This window comes from Bombyx mandarina, chromosome 16 (genome assembly GCF_030267445.1).
Source record: "Bombyx mandarina strain Sakado chromosome 16, ASM3026744v2".
Taxonomy (NCBI): domain Eukaryota; kingdom Metazoa; phylum Arthropoda; class Insecta; order Lepidoptera; family Bombycidae; genus Bombyx; species Bombyx mandarina.
In genome coordinates this window covers 5,366,045-5,392,705 of record NC_143222.1, presented here as the reverse complement: position 1 = coordinate 5,392,705, position 26,661 = coordinate 5,366,045, and the positions used below count along the sequence as shown (strand labels likewise).

Here is a 26,661-nt window from a genome sequence, read left to right as displayed (position 1 = left end):
CAACATTAGGGAATCGCTCGGGGATTTCTTTGCTTGGTGGGTAGATGAAGTTCGCCTTACATTGCGGGGTCAACGAAGCCCATAATAATTATTATTATTATTAATACTTTATTTAAGTTTTTTTTTTAAAACCATAACATTTTGTTAGTAGTAATTACTTATATCTATGTTAGTAACTTAAATTAATAATGTGTATGCAGCTGTCAACAATAAAATTTACGACTGAAGTCTCTAGTCCACTGATACAATAACTGATCTATAATTATAATAATTAATTTAAAAAATATATTGTTATTCTGTCATTTCATAATCATTATTTCCTTTAGAGTGCTCGTGGTTACGGACAATTGCAATCGTAATATATTAGGGTGAAATTAAACAGTAAAATTAGTATTAATTATGCCCGCGATTCGCGAAAACCGAAGAAAACCACAATAACTTTTGGTGGTAGGACCTCTTGGGAGTCCGCACGGGAGGTACCACCACCCCGCCTATTTCCACCGTGAAGCAGTAATGCGTTTCGGTTCGAAGGTGGGGTAGCCGTTGTAACTATACTGAGATCTTAGAACTCATATCTCGAGGTGGGTGGCGCATTTACGTTGTAGATGTCTATGGGCTCCAGTAACCACTTAACACCAGGTGGGCTGTGAGCTCGTCCATCCATCTAAGCAATAAAAAAAAATTGTATTTTGAAGGAGCCAAACTCCGCAGTCCTATAATGTGCTCTAACTCTACTTACCACTTACCTACCGCAAGGTATGAAGCTAAGCAAAGCAAAGTAACGGTATATATTTTTTTTTATTGCTTAGATTTGGGGACGAGCTCACAGCCCACCTGGTGTTAAGTGGTTACTGCAGCCCATAGACATCTACAACGTAAATACCGCCACCCACCTTGAGACGCGAGTTCTAAAAAATCCGGTTTTACAGTACAACGGCTGCCCCGTTCTTCAAATCGAAACACATTACTGCTTCACGGCAGAAATAGGCGGGTAGTGGTATCTACCCGTGCGGACTGACAAAACGTCCTATCATCAGCAAAAAAAGAGGTTTTGGAGCACCATACAATTATGTATGTAATAATTAATACATACACCGCATGGATATAGTTATTTGAGAATATACCACCACATAACTTATAGTTTAATACGCCATGCATCCGTTCCCCTCAGAGCGTGACTTGCCTCTGCGACCAGGAAGTGCAAGTCAGCTACCGGTGAACGTTCTAAGAATAATGCCGAGTCAAACCGAAGGAAATATCATTGCTTTTTTCCCCTTAATTAACTTAAGGATAGATCGAATACCGTCATATGCATTTGGTTTGAAATATACTGTTCATAGTTTTATGGATGTAAAAAAGCTGGTTAGTATATGTTTATTGTATTGGAAATGTGAACGAGTTCATTATCTTCGTGTTAAATGGCTTCTGCAGCCCGTGGACCTGAATGTCACCTGTCTCGCCTTTCAGTTCGAAATGCGTGACTGCATCGCGGTAAAAATAGACCGGTGTGCTTAGTGATAGTGGTGTAATTTCGGTCAGCCTCACACCGGTCACCGTCCTCGTCGAACCCGTCGCTTGCGATGAAGGGCTCGACGAGCGAATTAACCCATAGCCACAGCCCACTGAGTTTCTCTCCGGATCTTCTCAGTGGGTCGCGTTTCCGATTCGGTGGTAGATTCTGCGAAGCACTGCTCTTGCTAGGGTCAGTGTTAGCATCACTCCGGTTTGAGCTCCGTGAGCTCACCTACTAGTTAAGGTTACGCTGAAATAGCCTCTCAAGGCTATCAGCTTAGGTAGGAAAAAAAAAACAGTCACACAATACGCACTTCTTCTTCTTCTGAGTCGATCGATGAAGGTCGTGTCTAATTTGAAGTGTTGATCACTCTATGCATAATGCTTCCCCACGTCTTCCTGTCATCGGCGGTTTTTATATTGGTAGGCCGGTGAGCGACTTTGCTAGATCAGACAAGCGGGAAGATGAGCGTCCACGTGATCTCCTCCCGTCAACCTGACCAACTATCATCTATCAACTACCATTCTCTAAGTTACCGGGGCCTCTACGAGCGATTTGACCGAAGTACGTGAGAATACGTTGGAAGCACTACTGCCGGATAATTAAGTGTCTTTGTTGAATTATTTCTGTTATGGTATCACATTTTGGTTCACACATTTTTAATACGGTGTCACGTAATTCCTCAGCACAGTGTGCAGAAAAATACGAACCTTTAAAAATGAGGATAGGTTTGGTTTATTTTTGGTATTTACATATATTTCTTCTCAGTCGTACACTCCTGGCGCCGTGTGTTGTGTGCCGAGTGGCCGTGGTTACGTATGTCTTAATGTTTGGTTGCGGCTTTTGAGAGACTTCTCTATCTCTCTCTATTTGTGGCGGTACGTATACTCAGTAAGGGAACACTTCGTAACTAAGTCTGTCCACCTTGTAGATTATCGCCCGCGAGAACGTTGACCGTCTACTCTTCCCTGAACCACTAAACGTTCCAATAAGCTTCATTACGAATGATCATCATGATATCATTCGTAATGAAAGCTCATTTACATATATAGCGTCCTATAAAAATTTGCTATAAGGCAACACTGTCGTTGTTCTAAGGGTTTTAATTTTCAGACGAAAGCTGTATGGAATATTGATGAAGAGCTTTTGATTGAACGTTAATACTAGGAGCAACAGCCGGTGGCGTATTTATATGTTCCGTCAGGGATTACTATAACTCTTAGTTCGACGCAGTAGTTCTCGACTTTATAGCTCAATATAGGTGGCTATATTTACGTTGGTTTCCATGCAGATAAAATGCTTGCTACGACAAAAGCGTATATATAATTTAATATTAAATTCATTCCGAAGTGAAAACACTTCGAGAACACTCAATGCTTAAATTCAATATTCTAATTCTAGACACGAAATTTTCGGTGCATTATTTCTTGTTTTTTTTTTAAAGCAATCACAAAATGACAGGTCATTTAGTTATTTTCGGTGGTGTGTAGATGAAAAAAAATATTAATTTTATCTCTCTGGTCTGTCTGGGACGAGTCGGTCGCGGCCCGTGACAGATGGTTCTGCGCCCCGGTACGCCCGCGGGCTCGCAGCCGGCGTACTCCGGTATTTGATTAAAAACTAATTATAGGAATGTTATGAATGAAACTGTTTCTTATTTTTTCACAACTGAACAGGGATGAATGTTTTGATTCAGAACTGGCATTATGTCCTCCAGTGTTTTTATAAGGTTTTGTTTTTCTATCTTGTAGTAGGATATCTGAACGTATTAAGTAACTAATTTATGTGTATTATCTATGGTACTATGCGCATCATTTCACGATGTATAGTTTGACGATTATCATTATGGCTGTTAGCTAAAAAAAAACTACGAAAATACTTAATAAACTTAAATAATTTTAGACAAACTAATATTGACAAAATAAATATTATTATGTAGATCATTCTTCTATAGGTTTTTTTTTGTCATTGAACTCCTAAATGGGTGGACCAATTTTGATATTTTTTTGTATTCGTTTTTAGTGAATGGCTTAGATTTCAAATAGAGATCGATATATGGTGCTACAACCGAGTATTGGTTTTTTTTTGGACTTAACACTTCTTCCGGGCTTTCTAGTAAATAAATAATATCTGACTTGGAGTTTATTACCTATAGGAAATATATGGTAAATAGAAGAAAAATATTTTAACACCGCTTCACAGTTGTACAAAGTCCTTTAAAATCATACTACTTTTCATGTATACATTCTAATAAATAGGTAAGACCGTTCTAATATTCATTATACTAAAAGTGTTTACATCAAAACTACCGCCGAGCGTTTTTGAAGTGATGTATGCTTACTCGTAAAGCATTTGCCAAACATGTCCACTATATCTCGACAAACATTGACGTCGCGTCGCAACCCTCCTGTTTGCAAAGTTTAAGCGGTTTTTTTACCACTACTACGAGAGAATGTTAATTTTAGTCAGTTTATTTCAAAGTTGTTTTTCGCCGAATTATCGAATTTTAACCGTAATTACGATAATTCATGATTTACATTTACATATTTTATGTAATAAATTTCCTCCTTTTTTTCTTGTTAATTTTCTCAGTCATATGCACTCTTGGTAGAGTGGTCGTGGTCATAATTTCGGGTGGTGGTGTGCTTCACCAGACGCCGCCATACCTCGCTCTTGTTAATAGCATTATGAAATACTTTGACAAGCACTGGAGAAAACGGTGCTCAACTGTGTACTTGGCTAATTATGTATAGAATACATTACGAAGCTTTCAGTCTAAAAGCAATTTGTTGAAACTGGTGGTAATATAAGAAAAAAGAAAAAAAGAAAGAAGAAAAATACAAAAAACTACATACATTTTCTTTTTCGTTTTATTGCGTATTTAACATTTTGGTGTCAACCAGTTTTAGTCACTCTACTAACTTACATACTTACTGTACTGCCCCTATGCTTCTAATAATGTACCTGGTTTTTTTTGTCTTCTATACTTATATAAAAATAATATCTTTTCTTCTAACTTTAATATCTTCCTGTAAAATATTGCATTTAATAACATACATACATATCTATATTAAAACTAACCAATTAAATTTTAAAGTCATTTATACCATAGCCTACGCTTAGTTTTCAATAGCACTATCTTTTCTTAGGCCACTCGTATAAAAACATGCAAATTCAAAAGTAATTTGCTACTATAAAGACGAAGTCTTAAATGAGAATCGAGTAGAAAAAAAACGAAAACGTATCGCGTACCTCTAGTAATAGCCTCGCCCCGTGGGCACGAGAAGTAAAATTGTTTTTGTGGCTAATTCTTTCCCATTTCTAGCGGAGGGAGCATTCTGAAATTACATTTTTATTTAGTTACGACGGAGCGGAGGGCGCCGCTCTGGCCTCGATTGCTTTTTCATAAGTCAATTTCGTTCTTTTATTTAACCCTTCATTATATTTGACGTATATGTTTCTCCGAGGGAATACGAAGAATCTATATCGACGCTTGAAAGGCAAACGTGACAAAACGACAATAACTGCTTTGTACATAAATGATAGGCAATAACCATATTCGATGCGCAAAAAAAATATATTTCTAGGTCTATTAAAATCATTTCAATCCTACAGCTATTAGCTAGATTCTATTACAGCTGGATTCGTTAAAATAAATTTTGTTTTCAGGTATTTCAACTTTAAATTAGTCTACTGTAAAAATCACGCATTGTCGCTTAGTCACGTTTGCTTTTCAAGCATCTATATATTAATACGTGAAGCAAAAACTTTGTATCCCTTTTTACGAAAATTGCGCGGACGGAGGAGTATGAAATTTTCCACACTTATAGAGAATATAGAGAAGAAGTGTACAATGCTAATATTTTTTTTAAAATAATGCATAAAAGATACATTAAATGAATAAAGAAAACATTACACACATTGCCGTGTACTTGACACACACACATTTTTTTTTTTTTATTTTTTTTTATTGCTTCGATGGGTGGACGAGCTCACAGCCCACCTGGTGTTAAGTGGTTACTGAAGCCCATAGACATCCACAACGTAAATGCGCCACCCACCTTGAGATATAAGTTCTAAGGTCTCAGTGTAGTTACAACGGCTGCCCCAGCCTTCAAACCGAAACGCATTATTGCTTCACGGCAGAAATAGGCAGGGCGGTGGTACCTACCCGTGCGGACTCACTAGAGGTCCTACCACCAGTATTATGTATATATACTCTTTGTTTATTGTCAAACTTTAGTTAATGCTTAAAGTCTGTGACCAAATTGAAAATAGGTTAATATTGTTTATCTTTAACATTATTTGTCTATAATGTAGTCTTGGCGAAATCTGTGATTATAGAAGTATAATAAGTCTTTGACAATATAACCATAATAATGTTCAAACTTATAATCTCAATTAATTTTAGTCGAATTTCGACTACTCCGCCACCTAGTGCCTAGTGCACCTAGTGCATTCCGCCACCGTCTAGTGAATAATTTAAGAATTAGTGTAACATTTTAGTAAAAACACATTGTATAATAGTTTTACGAGTCATTATATTTATTTTATTTATTAATCTAAATTCAATCTCTTGTACAAATAGAATTGATAATTCTTAGATAAGAGCTGCTTTTTTTCTCAATTTCTCGGTTGTATGATTTGATTATTATGCAAATACGCATACCTAATATTAGTGATATTATAATCAGACACTATACATTTGGTTTAATAATATAAATTTTAAATATGAAAAGTGTTCCCGACACCAAAGAAATAAAATTCAATTTGAATTTATATTTTCAAATTATAATCGGTTCTTATTTATTTTTAGATATACACGACCAATTTAAAGTTCTATTTAATATAAATAATTGAATTAAAAATTATTATGTATAAGGTCGCAATCTCGAGTAAAAGATATAAAGCTTCAGACGGATGCGCATAAAAGCGATTTCTGTACAAAACTTTGACTTACTATAATATAAAATTGGTTCCAATGAGACAGTTTATTAATAATTACGTACTTTAAAATTTTAGATACAGGTTTTTGCATTGAACATAATATGAAAAAGCTTTAGTGGTAATCTACAAGGAAAAATATCCGTATGATGTTTGTGTGTTGTTGTTAACATTCCATTATTATTTTGTTGCAGCGGACTCTTTACTAGGATCGGGTTCTGATGAAGAAGAAGAGGATGAGTCAAGAGCAGCCAATAATTCGAGTAGTCCAGCTCACGCGCCCCACCCGGCTCTCCACTCCGAGTTGTCGCACAACGGAGATACAAAACCACATGAAGACTCCGAAGACCAGGTTGGTAGTGGAAGTGAAGAATCTCTCTTTTCACATGACCCTTTTGCCTATTCCCCTATTCGCCCTAGTCGGGGTCAACAGAAATAAACTGCAACAAAAATTTTGAATAATCTACGATGAGCATGATCATTTTGGCATCAATTGGCTACTGAAGGTCACAGCAATTGCCTTCATTCTACAACGACGCCAGGTAATAATTTAGTTCATGGGTAGGTACGACTATTCTGCATACTTCTGCTTCGAAGCGTTCGAATTTAAATAGTGGGAAGGCTGTAAGATTTTACGGGCTTAATTATTGGATAAAACCAGTTCTTTTCGTAGCTTTAAATGTGGAATTGATTATCGAACTAGTTTAAGGTGGATACAGGAGCGCACGCGAAACTTACAGACGTGAATGTGTAAGTTAAAATTATCCTCCCCTCCACGGTGTTTCCCGAGCGCTATGACATGTCCTTCTTCAAACGAGGCTTGAAGAGTATTAAGCGGTAGGCAGCGGCTTGGCTCTGCCCATGGCATTGCTTAAGTCCATGGACGACGGTAACCACTCACCATCAGGTGGGCCGTATGCTCGTCTGCCTACAAAGGTAATAAAAAAATAATGAAAAAAAGTAATATTATGGTTTATGTAAAACACACAATTCCCGATGCAAATATCTAATTCATATAGCTGTAACTGTACGGGAATTTGTTATACCAAAACTTTCAGCACTGAATTACCGGAGAATTTCTCGGAAGTACAATCGCTTAAGTTTTTGATGCATTTTGCTAAATGACGCGTTTGTGCATAGAACAAATAATGCGTAAATAATCATTTTATATTTATTTAAAAATATATTCTTATGTAATACCGGTCACTCTCCAATTACATGAAAAATGTCGATTCGTTAAAATTACTCACGTTGTATACTGTAAGTTAATTTCACTATGCCTATAATCTTGGCTTTAAATGCAAGAAAAATCTTGCGAACAAACGATATTACGGTAAACAACTTTACTGGTGTTAGGACCTCTTGTGAATCCGCACGGGTAGGTATCAATCACCACCCTGCCTATTTCTGCCGTGAAGCAGTAATGCGTTTCGGTTTGAAGGGTGGTGCAGCCGTTGTAACTATACTGAGACCTTAGAACTTATATCTCAAGGTAGGTGGCGGCATTTACGTTGTAATAAAAATGAAACCCGCAAAATTATAATTTGCGTAAATACTGGTGGTAGGACCTCTTGTGAGTCCGCACGGGTAGGTACCACCGTCCCGCCTATTTCTGCCGTGAAGCAGTAATGCGTTTCGGTTTGAAGGGTGGGATAGCCGTTGTGACTATACTGAGACCTTAGAACTATATCTCAAGGTGTGTGGCGCATTTACGTTGTAGATGTCTATGGGCTCCAGTAACCACTTAACATCAGGTGGGCTGTGAGCTCGTCCACACAGCTAAGCAATAAAAAAAAAAAAAAAAAAAATAGATGTCATCTAAGCAATAAATAAATAAAAAGTCTATACTAATATATAAATCTACAGTGGTTTTTACGGATGTTCCGTTATAACTACTGAACCATGCATCCGATTGACTTGAAGCTTGGTATCCATGTAGAAAATACATGTACTTAATGGATAGGCTAATATTTATCTGAGCGTTGGACTCCCTAATAATAATGACAATAAATAATAATTCTAATTTTAAATACCTCAGCGAAGCGGGCGACTACGGCTAGATAAAATATATTATTAGGTTTACGTCGTTTTAAATTTGGAATACTCGACAATACGGACTGTTTGATGACGTGACGTGATCACATTGTCGTATTCAGTTGTTCCTCTTCCCTACGCAGGGCTCCCTGGACGGTGATCCCGAGACCCGAGACTCACAGGCCGAGAACAAGTCGCCGGACGACGGCAACGGAGGCTCGAAGAGAAGGGGTCCCCGGACCACGATCAAGGCGAAACAGCTCGAAATACTGAAGTCGGCTTTCTCCCAAACACCGAAGCCCACGCGGCACATACGAGAGCAGCTCGCTAAAGAGACCGGTCTACCGATGCGAGTCATACAGGTATGTGGTTAGTCTGAATAATTTTTATTGTGAAATTCCAGCAACTAACAGCTATTTCATTATTTTACATACACCCCGCATTTTATGACTATAATTCTGTGACGTTACTTAAGCAAGGTCTAACGCAAACGTAATTTGACAGGAACAAATGTCAAAAATTCATAAATGGTGAACACGGTAGGCCTATTTACGTGAACTAGAGGTCCCGCAGTAGTCGAAATTCGACTATAATTAATTGGAATTGTAAGTTTGTACTCTATTATGATTGTATTTTAAACTTCTATAATCACAAATTTCGCCAAGACCACACTTTAAAAATTATTAACAAAGACAAACAATATTTAATCTACTCTCAATTTGACAACAGACGTCAAGAACAAAAATTTTACAATAAATAGTATGCTTGCGTGTGTGCGTCAAATACATGGTATGTAGTGTGTGTAATGTTTTCTTTATTGATTTAATGTATCTTTTATCCATTATTTTAAAAAAAATATTAGCATTGTGCACTTCTTCTCTATATTCTCTATAAGTGTGGAAAATTTCATACTCCTCCGTCCGCGCAATTTTCGTAAAAAGGGATACAAAGTTTTTGCTTCACGTATTAATATATAGATTAAATAAAGTGTTTATTTAGTTTTTTTGTATAGGATCAAATTGATTTCCTTATTTAAAAATATTTTGTGTGGCGCTTAAACCACGGCGTGGATTACAATAGAAAAAAAAAAAAACTAAACGACTCCACGCTTATGGTTCCAGCATAAAATTGATTCGGACTCGAACTTCAATATATCACACGCACCTTCGGTAACTGTTACAAATGACCGGCGTTCGATCACGGATGGTCCAACAAACTAAATTGAATGTTCTCGCATCCACTGACGTACGTGACAAATGTCCTAATTAACGTTCTCTACAGAATTTAAAATTACTCATTCATTCATTCCCTTTGCATACGTTGACGGGAGTTGGCAAATCGATGTTAGTAAATTTAATGTAAGTAGTTATTACCGCGATGTCGAAATTCAACAAATCCAAATTCAGTAGATATTCGTTAAAAAAATTAGAATGATTAATTAATTTGCTGTGACTGATGAATTAATGTAATACCATAATAAATTCTAGGTACCTAAATGATTGATCATTGAATTATCAAAACGAAAGCGTCGGTCTGTGAAAAAATATCGTACCTTTCTGTAAAGGAAATCTTGTTTAGTGCCAATGTGATTTGTTGTTCGGTGAAACGATATTAAGGGCTCTCGAAAAACGACACCAAAAATAGTAACTAATATATCAATAGGATTTATACTTCTGCACAACCTATCCTCGTGAAACTGGAAAGGCCTCAGGGCCACCAGTACTACTTCAAATATAAAAAAACATTTTTTTTGCCCTACCTATGCTCATAGCCTTGAGAGGCTATTTCAGCTTCGCCCTAACAGGTAGGTGAGCTCACGGGACTCGAACCGGAGTGTTGCTAACACTGGCCCTAGCAAGAGCAGTGCTTCGCAGAATCTACCACCGAATCTGAAACGCGACCCAATCTCAGTGGGCTGTGTCTATGGGTTAATTCGCTCGCCGAGCCCTTCGTCGCAAGTGACGGGTTCGACGAGGACGGTGACCGGTGCTTGTGGTACCTAAAAGCACCGTTAATGGATCGGGAGGATCCGTAATGATTTTTGATAAGTAGTGCAATGACGTTTCATAAGTAGTGCAGATGCGCAAATGATCACACTGCTTATTGCGTGCTACCTAGATTCGGAAGCAACGTGAATAAAGTTCACATTGAAAATAAGGTCTAACTCGTAATTGGTTCTGCATTTTATTCTGGAGCCCGTGAATGTTTTTCGGTCCACAACAACAAGCTATTATGCCCCTCATGCATCAGACTGCTGAGTTTCTCAGCGCGTTTCAATTCCAATCCGGTAATAGATTCATTCGCGAAGCCGCTGATCTTGAGTTCTTAGGTCTCGTTTGGAGGCGCTCGGGCAGCTGTTAGCAATCCCACCCCTCCTGGCTGAGCCTTTGCTCGCTCACTTACCCTGGTGATACTGGAAGGGCCTCCGAGACACCAGTATTCCCTCAATCATAAAGAAAAAAAAAACAGCAACACCCCAATCACAACTCTTGATTGGAATGTGATGAGTTTGGCAGGAAATCAAACGGATATTGCAATTACTATGGTTGGGTAATGCTTGTGGGAGTACCAGGACACCGAGAAACATGTCGGTGTATTGTGATTCAAGTTGCGGACATATTCATTGCAAAGTGACTCTTTAATTTTTTTATTGCATTGTTGGGTGGACAAGGTCACGGCCCACCTGATGTTAAGTGGTTACCGGAGCCCATAGACATCCACAACGCAAATCCCGGCACCCACCTTGGATATGAGTTCTAAGGTCTCAGTATAGTTACAATGGCTGCCCCGCCCTTCAAACCGAAACGCATTACTGCTTCACGGCAGAAATAGGCAGGGTGGTGGTACCTACCCGTGCGGACTCACAAGACGTCCTACCACTAGTGCTCACTTTTTAATCTGCAAAACAACCAAGAAGTAATAACTTATGTTTGGTTAAAAAGGAAGATGATGCTCCGGAAACGTGCTATAGAAAAGATACACGAATTCATAACTGCATCTAGTCATATGACTCGCGAGGCGAGATTCGATGTTCCAATTTCGGACACGCCATCGCGTGTACTGGACTCACTTTGCGTGATGTGGCTTCATCTAACTGCATCTCGACTAACAGCGAATTAAACCGCGAATTGATTTCTTTAGTTTGTCGTCTGTTATTGCTATATTATTATTGTTGCATAAATCCTTCAAAAAAATTACAAGAAAGTTTTGACGTGACCACATCTTATAATTCGATGGATCTGGCTGCACGCACGAAAAAACATGATTCATGCGGCGTTACCTCGCTCTGAGGCGTTCCATTTAAGGCTTGAAGTGCAAGCGAGAGCGCGCAATGAGCGACAAAGAGGCACATTGTAAAAAAAAAAATTTGACATAATTGTATTTATGCGTACAAATAAATGTAACTTGATCAATTCAATTGTGATTTCCATTTACCTCGACTTTTCTATATCCATACAAAATATCTATCAAACAAAATTAAAATTTTCTTTTAAAAAATGAAACCATTCCATCAGTATTTTCTTATGACGTTGTCACGTTCAACTATCGTTAGTAAACCGACTTGACAGACAACCGATTTTTTTTTGTGTGTATAATTCTAGTGAAAACCGATCACAATCGACTATTTGAATGAAAAACCATTGATTTATTGCAATCACTCGCACGTTACCTATCGTGCATTGGTTATATTGTAAAACTACTCAAGGTAGATTGCTGTTTATTAACAACAATTATTTGTTTTATCGACATCACATAAATGGCTTAGTGAAGTATATAAGACATATATGCAAACATCGATTTCATTATATAGATAAAAGGTGCGTAGATATGATGAGTGCTCACCCGATTGGGTTGAAGCTTCTGGAAAAGTACTATCAAAAATAAATATCTCATAAAAATGAATTGCTGTTCGTTAGTCGCGCTAAAACTCGAGAGTTTAAAAGGTAGATAAATATGAAAATGCTCGGAATTAAATAAAAATAACAATTTTGTTTTACCTTTAATGTGTCCCCCGTCAGACGGATTCCTTCTGTTTGTTTTAAGTTTATTTTATGCAAAAGTTTAAGTCTTTCATTTATCGATTGAGGCACTACGAAGTCTGCCGGGTCAGCTAGTTATTTATAATTAACGAGCACATTGAATATCATATATATGTATATGTCCTCCTCCTTAAGTCGCATTCCTCATGTCTGAGGGTCGTGACCATCTCCTCCCATTATCCTTCTTTGGATGATGTTTCGCCATCTGCCTCTGTTCTCGGCGGTGTGTATGGCATTGTAGATAGTGATATTCAGAGTAGTGCGGATATCAATTTTGTAAGATTTTCACCGCTCTTTCTGGCAATGTGACCAAAGAACTCAAATATCCTCTCGAGCCATATGGTACAAGTATAGAGCCTGGGTTGCATATAGAGCTGTCTTAATATGGATGCGTTAGTCCGATATTCTGTCCACGGGTTTTCTAGCGTCTTCCTCCAGCACCACATCTCGAAGGCATCAACGCGGTGGCGATCAGCTGATTTCAGATTATGTATATGTATATATAGGTAACAAAAACCTTAATGACAGGTGAACGCAATGTTTTTTTTAATCGTTATTATAGAGATTTTTCAGAAACACTATAGTAATACAAAAAAAAAAAATGTACCGTTACCGTTGATGTGATAATAAAAAGAGCAAAAACTGCAAAATCAAGATCCTTTACTAATATCGTGTGACACGCTAATAATAACCTGTTAACTAAATGGGAATATCTTAAGAGCTCTCGCGAGAATATTTTGATTAAAAACACAAGCACGTGGTCATGGACAACGGTACCCACAAAAACTGTAATTATTAAACCTCACGTAGAATCGAATGACCAAAACGAAGACATTTAATTTTGTTCTCATTCATACCGTCATTATATTTTTTCACTATAGTGAATCAAATCATAGGCGTCAAATTCAGAAGCATTCTTCTGTTTTGAAGTTTGGTTAACAAGAAGCTGAATCGGAAAACAATTAGGGCATGGTCTATTTGGTCGTTTATAATTATATACCAATTAAATAAAATTTACTGGTAGTAGTAGGGCACTATGCGACATTGAAGTGGCAGTGGGCAGGACACATAGCTCGTAGAACGGATGGCCGTTGGAGCCAGAAAGTTCTTGAGTGGCGACCGCGTACCGGAAGACGTAGCGTGGGTAGGCCTCCCGCAAGATGGGCCGACGATCTACTGAGGTTCGCGGGGATCCGCTGGATGCAGGCAGCGCAGGACCGGTCTTTGTGGCGAGGCTTGGGGGAGGCCTATGTCCAGCAGTGTGAGCCCGTACTGGTAGGTAACTCGTGGGCCCCGGTAACAACTTAACACCAGGTCCGTATAAGCAATCGATAAATAAAAACATATTTCATTAGAAGCATTCATCAGTTATGGACTGTTCTAATAAATACATACTGCGAGATTCGAACGCTTGTATAGTCACATCGCTCGATGCAATTACAGTAACTGGACGACGTATCCTTTAGGCTATGTCGAATTCAAGTACTTTTTTTCACTACTTATTCGCTGGTAGCCTAAGAGGGTATTACAGCTACGCCAGGACGGGTAGGTGAGCTCACAGGCTCAACCTGAGAGAATTTGTTACCACTGGCCTTAGCAAGAGCAGTGCTTCGCAGAATTTACCATCGGATCGGAATCGCGACTAAGAAGATGCAACGAGAAATTCATTGAGCTCAAGTGCCTGGCGTACATTGAATACAGGCTTAAAGTTTAAATTGAAAATAATTGTATAAAAATATGGTATGGTATGGACATGTGATGCGTAGAGAGAAGATGCATGTGACTAGGAGATGTATGGAAATGGTTGTGCAAGGTAGAGGGGGAAGAGGTCGACCGAAAAAGACATGGATGGAGTGTGTGAATGACGATATGAGAGAGAGAGAAGTGAGTGTTGGGATGACGGCTGATAGAATAGAATGGAAGAGAAAAATTAGCTTTACCGACCCCACATAAGGTGAAGAAAAAGAAGAATACTAATGTTAGTTCGTTGTTTTAATGCTATCAGACGTTTTCCGAACGTAACGTAAGCGAATCCGGATTCATGGCATTGAACATATGGCAGGGCGTGATTCTCCACACCGCGACAGATGTCAGTACAGCATATCCGTCGGTCGGTCGGGCGGCCCGTCACGGTTTTTGCTATCCTTCCTCTTTGTTTCAGTTTTTGTAAGAATCTGTCGAATGAACGTCCAGAAAAAAACAAACCATTTACGTTTTTATCGTTTTCTAGCGGCGTGTTTGTAAACGTTGCGTTTTTTTTTCTAAAAACTTTTTTTTTTAATTGCCAATGTTTTCGCGTATTTACTTTCGACCCACTTGATTCAAAATTCGCTTCCGTGCTGTATGTATAATGTAAGTAACGAAAATAAATTAAAAATTAGGTTAAATTAATCGTCGGCCGAAATAAAAACAACGGATTCATTCTGTCTCGGTCGTGCGAATAATCAATCCAATTAGGTGTAACCGGATCAGAAATGAAAATAGTAAAAGATTTTTGTTTTTATTTTTATATATTATTATAATAATTTAACGCTAAATCAACTATTTATCTGAAACGAATTTAACGAATGAAAATAATTTTAATATATATTTTGAACTTTTTAATTTTTGATCAAAATTAACAGTTCACTACGAGAATCTATTTTTAGACAAGGAAATTACTCAACGATTCCGCTTGTTTCAATAATACGTGCTTATTAATTTCCTTTCTTGTTTTTTTTGTTTAACTGCGCGGAATAAATTTTGCAATTGATTTAAAAAGAAATTCACGATCGTTTTAAATTCAACCGGATTTCAATCTAATTGTCTATGAATAGGCTAAAGAGCACAAAATAATAATGCCGCTTGTGCAGACGGTAATGGGCCTTAGGATTCACTCACGATTTTCAAAGCTATCAAGTTGCTACTGATTGAGCTAACTTTTTATTAATTTTTTTATTGCTTAGATGGGTGGACGAGCTCACAGCCCACCTGATGTTAAATGGTTACTGGAGCCCATAGACATCTACAACATAAATGCGATATAAGTCCATCCACGTTGAGATATAAGTTCTAAGGTCTCAAATATAGTTGCAACGGGTGCCTCACCCTTCAAACCGAAACGCATTACTGCTTCACGGCAGGAATAGGCAGGGTGGTGGCACCTACCCGCGCGGACTCACAAGAGGTCCTACCACCAGTAATTACACAAATTATAATTTTGCGGGTTTGATTATAATACACGATGTTATTCTTTCACCGTGGAATTTGTCTCACCTTTAGTCATGAATATGTCTCAAACTGATTCACGTTATAATTCTTCCATTTGGATCTCGTACCACTTTACGTCAGCCGGGCCCAGAGACCCTTTGCCCATCTACAGAAGAAAAAAAAATTGCTAGTACATGGTATTATAATTATTACTTTTTATAATATTATTATTATAATAATTTAAACTGTTTTACATTTATTTGTAGTACGTATGTAGCTCCATCATTTTTCCCTTCTTTTAATTTAATTTGTTTATTAGCTGTCTACAACGTCGTCAAATATTTTTACTACGGCAACATTTTTTGTTGGCATCATTCAAGTGCCGCCGATCGCGCGTGTCAAATTCTTGTAGCACATGTGAACGTATGACGTAACTGTAAAAACGGTTTTTTGCACCCAAAATTCCAGTTAAATCTAGTTAATACTGGTGCGTGTGAATTTTCGATGTTTGAAGTCACCGCTTTACCGGTTTTGATCCTGATAATCGATTTTGCGACGCTTATTTGGCACGTCTAGTTTAATTTAGCCTAATTTTTCAATGTCATGTTTCGGAAAATGCACCTTTTTGTTTTCGTGTTAACGGTTTTGTTAATGAGGTGGCACTTCTAGAGAGCAAAGCCGGATTAGACCGAGTTCCGAAGTCTTTTTGCTTGGCATGATATTGTTTGTTTTGTAAGATACTTTTTAAACATTAAACCGGTTACGAAGTAAATCTCTTGCAAAGTCAATTCATTTTTGTTTTTTCATTCACATTACTTGGGATCGGTCGTACATTTTTTCGACTCCTATTTATTCGAACTAGATTTGTTAACCTACTAACACTTGCTAACGGTCACTTGCTAACGGTATGGAACATTGCAAGGCCGTACTGTTAAAGGTACTAGCATCCAGTCTATTTCTATCGCATAGCAGTAATGCCTTAATTGCCTTAATAATTGAGGCTTGGACCTCACGTCACATGGTGGTAGGTGGGCTATGAACAATACACATGAAAGCATTAAAAAAAAATTTCATCTCATTTAGCCTTCAAAACTCTCTAGAGATACTGTTTTATCAAACTTTCTCAATATTTTGACATTTGTTTTCTAAGTATTAAAAAAAAAAAACAACGAATTGACACAACAAGAATGACTGAATGATTTACAGTAATTTATTTAAAAAAACCAGCCTCTGTCTTAACCGTAACTCTCCGAAATATGCAGGAAGATGTCATCAAGAATAAATCTGGAAGCGGCGGTGTAGCGTGACGTCACGTCACCCGACCGCGAAACGAAGAAAAAAAAAACCATAGATATTTTAATAAGTTCATATATCGTGATTGCGAGTCCGTGACGGCCCTGTCACCGCTCTACGCGCACTTATTGGCTCATATTTTATTTTGACAGCACTCGTAAGAAAATGTCTAATATGGGTTGACACATTTTGATTGCTATAGTTCCGAACGATCGAGGGTGATTAGAATAGATTTATATTTCAATTGTGCTTTTGAGCACTAGAATGATGAGATTTATATTGGATATACGCACTTAATAAATTTATTTACGTATTGTGAAATGTTTTTTTGATTGATCGTGAATACCTACTAATTTAATCGATATTCAATTCAGTTTATTGTTTATTAACAGAAATTTACATCGAGAGACGAGATCTCCGAAACTATCCGACTAATTTCCCAAAATATGAGGAGAGAATATTGTATACAGCGGGCGGTAGATGAAAAATTATGATAGATGAAAAATGCGCATAATCCGTAGATCGCAAAACGAGTATTTTTATCCAATTTTAAAATCAAATATATACATATTTATTTATAGCAAAGAAAAATTGCTATGGTAACTGGTTTCTAATGAACTGATAGTTTATGGATCAGAATGTGACACGAGTTACTCTTTATCCCGCGAAAAGCATTACTTTTGAATAACAAATTTAGCGTGTGTGAAACAAAAAAAAAACCACGATACACGTGTAATAGGTTAAAAAAAACTAAAGTTTAATTAATGTTCATCAATCAAATTTCTTTTCATTCCCGCCAAATGCACCATTGACATTTGCTGCATAAAGTCGACCACACACGATCAGACCGACGCGACGACCACAGATATTAAAAGGGTGAACTTAATTAATGATTTACTAATTATTCAAATTAATTGTTTATGTACAAACCGAAGACTCATTATTACCTAGTTTACGTTTTACAAATGACCGTTTCGTATTAAGAAGGATTCATTGCGTTTCGAATTAGCATTTTAAATTCTTGACGCGATCATTAATCATATAGGTAATGTATTTCATGCTGACTTTTTGTACGTACGTAACTTGTTTTGGTAAATGCCTGAACAGGTGGTATTTAGACATGCATAATAATATAAGTAGTACGATCATCCTCGACAGTTTTTATTTAAGAAAATTGTAAAACTGAAACACGTTAAACTATAACCAACTGAAAAATTATAAAACGTAGGTATATGTTAAAAAATGACTTTGGGTATGGCACCTTCTGCCGTCTCAAGTTAGAGTTCCAAAATGCCAACCTTTTTTTTAAGTTTTCAATATAAAACATTATTATTGTCATTTAAATACTAAAGGGAGCAAATAAAATACGCGGAAGACATCCCTGTTTGATCGATGGCTTATAATATAAAATAGTTTGTCAACGTGTTCGCCGACACGTTATTAAGTAACCATTAAGCTGATAGCATTCACTACTGTCAGTGACGCGACCTGATTAATGTGTCTGTCGTGTACAGTCACCTTAATGTCCGCTTCTGTCTTTATGGTCGTTAGTTTACGCGCCTTGTCTATGGTCAGTGAAAAACGAAATTCACGCGATCAACGTCGAATTAATTTTGAAATGCGTTCTAAATTAAAAATGACATGGAAACCCGGTCACTTGTGTTCGAATGAAAATAGATATTTAGAAAAGAAAAAAAAAACGATGTCGGTAGCTAGTCTATGTGCTGTCTATGCTATGATTAAAAAAATGCTTTTCGTCAATTAAGACGCGATCGGAGTTGAACGTCAATGACGAAATCAAGAGTTGAATGAGCCGTAGACCGGCGGTCGCACGGACATATCTCATGTTTTAATGTCCGGCGGCCACTTTGAACTGCCCCAAATACTATAACTTGCACGAGTTACGAGCCAAAAGGCCGAGAGCTTGTGACCGCAGTGGTTTACTCACGAGATAAACCCAGCCCGCGCCAAGGTTTACGACAGATTGTTCCAGTCTCTCTTAATTCCTCGTGTTTTCTATAATTTATTTCGAAAAGGGGGATTGTCTTCGTTTTCTGTCAACGTTAAAAATGCTTTTAAAACGTTTTCACGAAACGATCTAATAAAAACGGCACGGCGAATCGGGCGACTTTGAATTTATTTTAAATGTGGTTCTCGTGAAAAGGTTACGTCATTTAACACTGTGAACATATTAAACGGCATTTTTTTTTCGAATTCGATTTTTTAAATGCGCTTACCTGTATTACCATATAAAATGTGCTTTTATTGAATGGATTCACGCCAGAGCAAATTTTTGCTTATTTAAAAAAAAAAAAAAAACGACCCATAATATACCGCGCTAACGAGTTCACACGAGGCATCACCAACAAAATGTCCAGTTGAAATCCGTTCGAGCTAAGCGGGGACGGCTCCGTGCAATAAATTCGTAATGTTAATTTCGTTATTATTAAAACAACGGCTCTCGATACGATAAAATGGTTGTTTTATAACGTTATAACGCGTATTTTCTCGTAAAAACGTCTGTGAATGCGGATTTGCACCAAGGCTCGCCTGTCAGTGCTTATCGTGCATAAACACCATGAAATGTTTCGGCTCCATCTTGCGGCCGCGGCCCAACCGACGCGTTATGGTCGATTACTCGCTGAAACTACTCTGTGGTTCTTTTTTTTTTCTGGCGAGTAAAAATGCAGTGACTTTATTTGTACAGACTTTTGTTTTCACCGCAAACTTTTTCTGTTACGAAATCTATATTCGTTTCTAATCTAAACTATCGAATTAACATGTTCACTACTTTGTTATTAATTGAGATATGATTTGTTTGGAAAAAATAAATGTTTGTTTTTAGCATGATTAAATTTGGAATCTCAGATATTTGTTTTCGAGTAAAAAATCTCTTGGATTACCAATGGCAATACAGAAGCAACTTAAATACAAAACAATAAGAATAGGCAGACTATCAGGCAGTATGGAATAAATCGACAACGAAATATTATTGATTTTGACAGACAAACATAATCACGTACGGTTTATCAAAGTCATATTTTTGCGAAAAAATAAAATGAAAAAAAAAACTTCAAGAGCGGCGCCAAAAAGCCTTTTGTCTAGAGACGTCCCGTGGACGCGGTGTGCTCTACAAAGAGTAGTGAAGTTACCGACGCGCACATCGGGACAAAGAAGCGCCCCGGTGCCGACAAAAAATGACATCATTTATTTTATTGCTCCGAGTGAGAATGTGGCACATTAATATTGAGTAGAGCTTAACGCAGTGCTCGCCCTAGGCTGCACATCACTCATTTCACGTGTTTTCTTTTGAAAAATGACATTTGTATTTTTTTTTAATCTATGGTCGCACTAGAGTTTGCGCCCACGATTGCACTGAATGTTGCTATCTATAGACTGTTTACATTGAAAATGACTTATTAAATTAAGCAAGCATTAGTAAAAATTAGTTCAAGTTTCATTTTTACAAAGTATTGATTGAACTATGTGCCAATTTTTTTTCCTTACTTATGCTGATAGCTTTGAGGGGCTATTGCAGCTTCGCCTTGACGTGTAGGTGAGATCACGGGGCTCAAGCTGGAGTGTTGCTAACACTGGCCCTAGCAAGAACAGTGCTTCGCCGGATCGGATGTGTCATTAATGCAGCAACTACAGAGTGCTTATCATAATTATTTAGTTTTTTTTTTATTGCTTAGTTGGTTGGACGAGCTCACAGCCCATCTGATGTTAAGTGGTTACTGGAGCCCATGGATATCTACAACGTAAATGCGCCACCCACCTTGAGATATAAGTTCTAAGATCTCAGTATAGTTACAACGGCTGCCCCACCCTTCAAACCGAAACGCATTGCTGCTTCACCGCAGAAATAGGCAGGATGGTGGTATCTACCCGAGCGGACTGACAAAACGTCCTATCATCAGCAAAAAAAATGAGGTTTTGGAGCGCCATACAATTATCTATGTATTAATTTATACATACACCATATGGATATAGTTATTTGAGAATATACCACCACATACCTTATAGTTTAATACGCCATGCCTACCCGCGCGGACTCACAAGAGGTCCTACCACCAGTTTCAGCGTACTAAGTGTAAATTTGTTGTCGAAGTCTTTGCGGACTAGAGAATGAGACGCAGGCTTTATTAGTGTCGACGTCAATTAGTCGGGATGCGACTATGCCTAATATAGATGCGACGATCTATTACTTATTAGTGAGTTCCGTATGCATTTATTTAGTAAATTTATAAGAAAAACAATTAATCATTTTTAACGTCATCTTACCTAAAAGTAAGCAGGTAAGTCAGACATATCTCAATTTTCTTATACATAATATGACCACTAAGCTACGTTTAGGGTTGCCTCACAAAACATTTGAATTAATTATAAATTAAATACTCTCCAGTTTGTTTTTGCGGGATAAAGCCGAAAATTGATGTTGGGATATTTTAAATTTTAATATAGCAATGGTGAACATAAAGAATGTTTGTGAGCTCTCTAGATTCACAGTCAGTTTTGACAGGATTAATAGGAAGAGTACTAATTAATAACTTTTGGGGTTTTTTATTTATTTTACGAGTATATAGATAGCTAATAAAAAAAATTAAGATATAAGAGGTATTGTGAGCTCAGTCAAAACAGTCATGCCTTACGTTTTGAAGGTTGAGTTAACCCTTATTTAAGGTAATAAAGACTTGCACTTAATGTGAGTTTAGCCTGGTCTTGAGTTCGTCAGTTCAACTAGTGTGACAAAAAAAAAAAACAAAAAAAATATATCGTAGATTGGACAGCCCTGTTCCATGGACGTCTATACACACATAGTCATCGATCAGTGGCGCTCAGCTACACTGATTTATTGCAGTACACTGCTGTATCGTTGTAGTAGCCGATATAGCTAATTAATTTCAAACCAGCCTTGGATGCTGACAGACAGAAATATTTCTGCAAATTTAGTAAGGGTTGTCACATTCGCACCAGAAAAGCCCTAATTAATTAATGGAAGATAAGGCACATTTTATTCTCTTTGTAGACGTTATGGTTTTATTGATAAAAAACACATTGTTGTACATATGTCGATTAGTAACATGTTATTATCGTGGTAGGTCTCTTAATAAATCAATTAAATAGTGAAGGGTCGTTATCGTTTCACTATTTCGAAGTATGTAAAAATACTGAGATTTCGTCCATAAATATTTACGCAAAGTTCAGTGACCTTTTCAACCTATTTCCCAGTGAAAAAAGGTTCACGTAACAAAAGTCAGTTTTACGGTTCACGCCTCTAGGGACGTGACAATATTATAATCGATGCGGGATATCGATTATTTGATCTTTGCAAACTACATACAGATTGGTTCCTAACTTTAATATTGTGTTTGTCGCAATAAATATTTTAAAAATTTTTTTGTATTCATCAAATTATTTCTGGTCATTAGCGATGCGATACAAGTTGAGGGAATATTAGAAAACATCGCTATTTAGAGATGACTGAGCAGATCAAATAAAGTGCCGTATCAAGGTCTTGAAAAGTAGCTATCTAATTATTCATCGACTGATAAAATTACTGAAAGACGATACTAGTTTTAGAATTCGGTTTCCTAATGGCGTGGCGCGAAAAAAAACCCGAAAATACTGAACGTAATTGCACAAACCGTTTTGGCGCAACCGCGAACAATGCCCACTGGCCGGTCGCGGTCCACTAGAGCGAATGCCGGCTGCGATTCCGCATGATGACGTCTCCTCCCGACCTCGGTGCTTCCTACAGCTGTCTATTCCGCGTAGCTCACGGGTTCAAGGCTAATGAAGGGGTTTTTACGCTTCATAGCTTACGGAAAAGGAGTGTGACTTAGAATTAGTACCCGGAAGACAGCTCAACTAAAGGCTACTATTATTTTGACCTGGTAACTAAGACTTTTAGGTCAAGTCTTATTTTAATTTTAATGAAAACTTTTTTTATATGAAAAATGATATTATGAAAAGGTAAACGAAACAAAATGAAATTTAATGAGATGATGGGGTATTATGGGATGAAATATAATCTCAAATCCCAAATCATCTTCAAATCCGGCAAGTAATTACAAATTTTTCGAATGAAATACGTACTTAGTGCCTGCGTCTTCTAGGATGGCTTGAATGATAAAGGATTAAAAACGTGTAAAACAATCTAAGTAACAAATAATTATTAATTTACGTAATAGCTGATGGAGATATCAGTTCGCACGGGTAGGTATCACGAACCTGCTTATATCCAACGCGAAACAACGATGCCTTACGGTTTGAACAGTACGATAGCCGCTATAAAACATTTTGTGATGTCTATAGTCCTTGGTAATTACCACCAGATAAGCAGAAAGAACATACACCCGTCTGAGAAAAAAATTTTTCAATCAAAAGTAAAAGTTGTATAGATTATTTAACAAACACAAACGCTAGGCTGTACTGATGGATTCTGTTGTCAAAAAAAAAACAATTCAATTAATACATTTCCACCACAAGAACTGACTACGAATGCGAAATTAAAATATCTCCGCGCAGAGAGAGAGAGGGAGAGAGCGAGAGAGCAAATTACTCACGACCTCTATTTGGTAATATCCTACTGTGTTAATTCGCTGTTCTGCAATGCACTGTTTATACTTCCGCAGTTCGCTATTACGTTTTGATAATGGCAATTGTTGGTTATATCCGAAGAAGTATTATACTTAAAGGTACAATATCGAAAAGATTACGTCTGCATAACCAAGTCAAATCAAATCAAACTTTATTAGCTAAAGCACGGCTTACAAAGTTGTTGATAGTTATTTTATAGAACAGCGTGTTTCTACCAAGTCGGCGTGCAAATATTATTTAAAATTATTTCCATTAAACGCAGTCAGTAAATATATTAATTAATTAAAATATCAAACATTAAAATAAATTAATTTAATGAGAATAAGTTATTTATGTCATAAAACGAAAACAAAGAACAGAAAGAAGCGAATTTAAAATTAATATTATTATAATGATTTATCATTTAAAAAATCGTTAACTGTATAATAACATCTTAAGGTTAATAATTTTATCGAGTTATTTTTATATAAAAACACTTTATGTGTTACATTCTCATATTAAAAAAATCTTATTTTAATACAGACAGAATAACTCGGTGCCAAGCAAACCTTTCACGTTTTAATGATAATTCTCAGAAAACTGAAACGTCGTGAATGAGGAATCTAGATTGAAATATATTTAATCCTACGCTATAAAAAAAAACTTGACGACACACGCTTATCATTGAACACGGTAACTCATTATCTAAAGTCGTAAATAAAATGCGAACCGAACAGAAGACAAGGGACGCCATCTTGGTTAAAAACCGTGACCAATAGCAATGCCGTACGTTATCAGCTCGTAATGATAACAGTTCGATTTGTGAATACGGCGCTATGATTGGTGGAACGAAAACATTGTTTTATCGGAAATTAAAAACGAATCTTGTTAGAAAGTGAAATGGATTGAGTTTAATGTCGTTTTGAATTACCCACACAAGGCAATGTTTGCGTTGTGATAGTGTTAGGGTATTGTGATCAAATGGAGCACAGATAACTAACTACTCATTTACAATTAGACAGAAATCATTCTCATGATCATCGCCATAAATAAATAAAAAGACCCATCAACGTCGTTTCAAAGTTGAGATAATAAATTTATGAATACCACATGAGTAATATATCAGTAAACAAGTAAAACCGAAAATAAGAGAATAAGCGATAGCTTACTGACAATCCAAGTACCAGACGGTCACCCATCCAAGTACTGAACACGCCCTATGTTGCTTGACTTCCGGTGATCGAACGAGATCTGGTATTTTCAACATAGTATGGACGTTGGCCTGATACTCAACTAGGACTATGGCAAAAATATGCTACCTTTATTTCCTGCTGTAATAAATTTACATTTACATACTTTCCTTAAGATAACTAAAGGTCATTGACAGCCCTAGATTTGATTTGAGTTTGAAAGCACAAGATAAAGATAACACTTGAATTGAACGCAACAGACATCCTTTTCTTAATTCCGTCAAAACTAAAATAATATATGATCTTCATAGTAGTATGTATGTATTTCATTATGAATATTCAACAGCAGATGGGTGCCTTTAATTTGGGCGCGGTTAACGAGTCGGTGGAAATGATTGACACATTATATGAGGTTTTTATGTTGACAAAAATTTATGTTCCGTAAAATATAGTATTTTAAAACATCTGATTCTTTGGAGTGTGTTGGAATTTATGTGCTTGTTTATTTTTAATATTTTTAGTATAGTAGTCATTTTTTGTTTGGTTACTGCAAAATCACTTCACAGATGTGTAGGTATACAAAAATATATTTAATTATTAGAATAGTAAATATTTATTGTGAACGAATTAAATTCGAACATAAAAATGTTCAAGCGTAATTTGCGAAACATTCATTAGGTTCAAAAAACTTTCAATTACGCTCAGGCACAAATGCACAATGTTCAGAAGTAAGATCGAATCTCTTTGTTCGTTTTGTTTGAAAACAATTTACTTTTACTCTCCGACGCCACGCCAATTGAGTGTAGATGGCGCATGAGCTGCACGCGCAGTGTGGTCGCCTCCTCACGACCGTCATTCGATGTTTTTCTCTGTTTTCGTAATTTAAAAACTGTATTTATTTTGTTAATGCCTTGTCACACGCTTACTTGCACCCTTCCGACACTTTTATGGGCGAGAAACGACACGAGCACGAAAACGAAACTTGCTCAATCAAAAATCGTTGTAATTTCGTTTTATTGGAATCGCAACTTCCCGAAATTCGCATCCCGTGGCCAGCGCCATACGTACGACACAAGTTTATGGTTGAACGTAAAATGGAAACAAAACAAAAAAAACAAGGTTAGGCCAACTGTTACGTGGACGTTATTGTTAGGTAGATTGTCCGGCGCCCTGTAGGGAGTCGGTCTCCCGCTGTGCCGCTCTCAACGCTCCAAAGCCAAATTACTAGTTCACCTCAGTCGCTACATTACAAACAAGCCCGTCTAGGAATTGTGACTCGGTGTCGCAAGCTTAGCTCGTGAACCGGTGCGACTACGTTCTTCAGACCGTTGGATCGATCTGTTTAGACTTGACTTTTTTGTTTTCCTACCTGTGCTGATAGCCTTGAGAGGCTATTTCAGCTTCACCCTAACGTGTAAGTGAGCTCACGAGGCTCAGACCGGAGTGGTGCTAACACTGGCCCTAGCAAGAGCAGTGCTTCGCAGAATCTACCACCGGATCGGAAACGCGACCCACTGAGAAGATCTGGCGAGAAACTCAGTGGGCTGTGTCTGTGGGAGTCTTGACTAGTCGACTTGATTCTAGTGATAATTATTAAGGCACCTCTCCTATTTGTCTTTCTTTACTAACGCTACTAAAGAGATTTGTTTGTAATCAATAAATTGAAGCTTCGGATTTTAATTTAAAATATGCGTCCAATATGACGGAAATTTTAAACTAAAATTCATTTTTTCCATTATTAAGAATGAAATCTGTAGAGAATCTGTTAGAATCAGAGAAGGCTACAAATATCATGCTGTATAAACTTGACAAAAATATTTCTCTTATTTTTTTTAGCTTCTTATTTTATTTTGTATTTCATTGTTCATTCTGTTGT

General features: G+C 37.1%; 1 protein-coding gene and 1 long non-coding RNA gene across 7 annotated transcripts in view; both read left to right on the top strand.

The window, feature by feature from the left end:
- LOC149501264 (uncharacterized) overlaps positions 1-26,661 on the top strand; it is a 344,283-nt gene that overhangs the window by 293,490 nt on the left and 24,132 nt on the right. The gene's annotated exons all lie outside the window — the stretch shown is intronic.
- Positions 1-26,661, top strand: part of Lim1 (LIM homeobox 1) — a 95,685-nt gene that overhangs the window by 52,762 nt on the left and 16,262 nt on the right. For 4 of the 6 annotated variants that reach the window (XM_089733496.1, XM_089733494.1, XM_089733493.1 and 1 more), the window contains exons 4-5: positions 6,652-6,809; positions 8,614-8,853. In XM_089733496.1, coding sequence (XP_089589622.1) covers positions 6,652-6,809; positions 8,614-8,853 — 398 coding nt within the window. The remainder of the gene's footprint in view (positions 1-6,651; positions 6,810-8,613; positions 8,854-26,661) is intronic. The other 2 variants (XM_089733498.1, XM_089733497.1) reach the window with 1 other exon arrangement.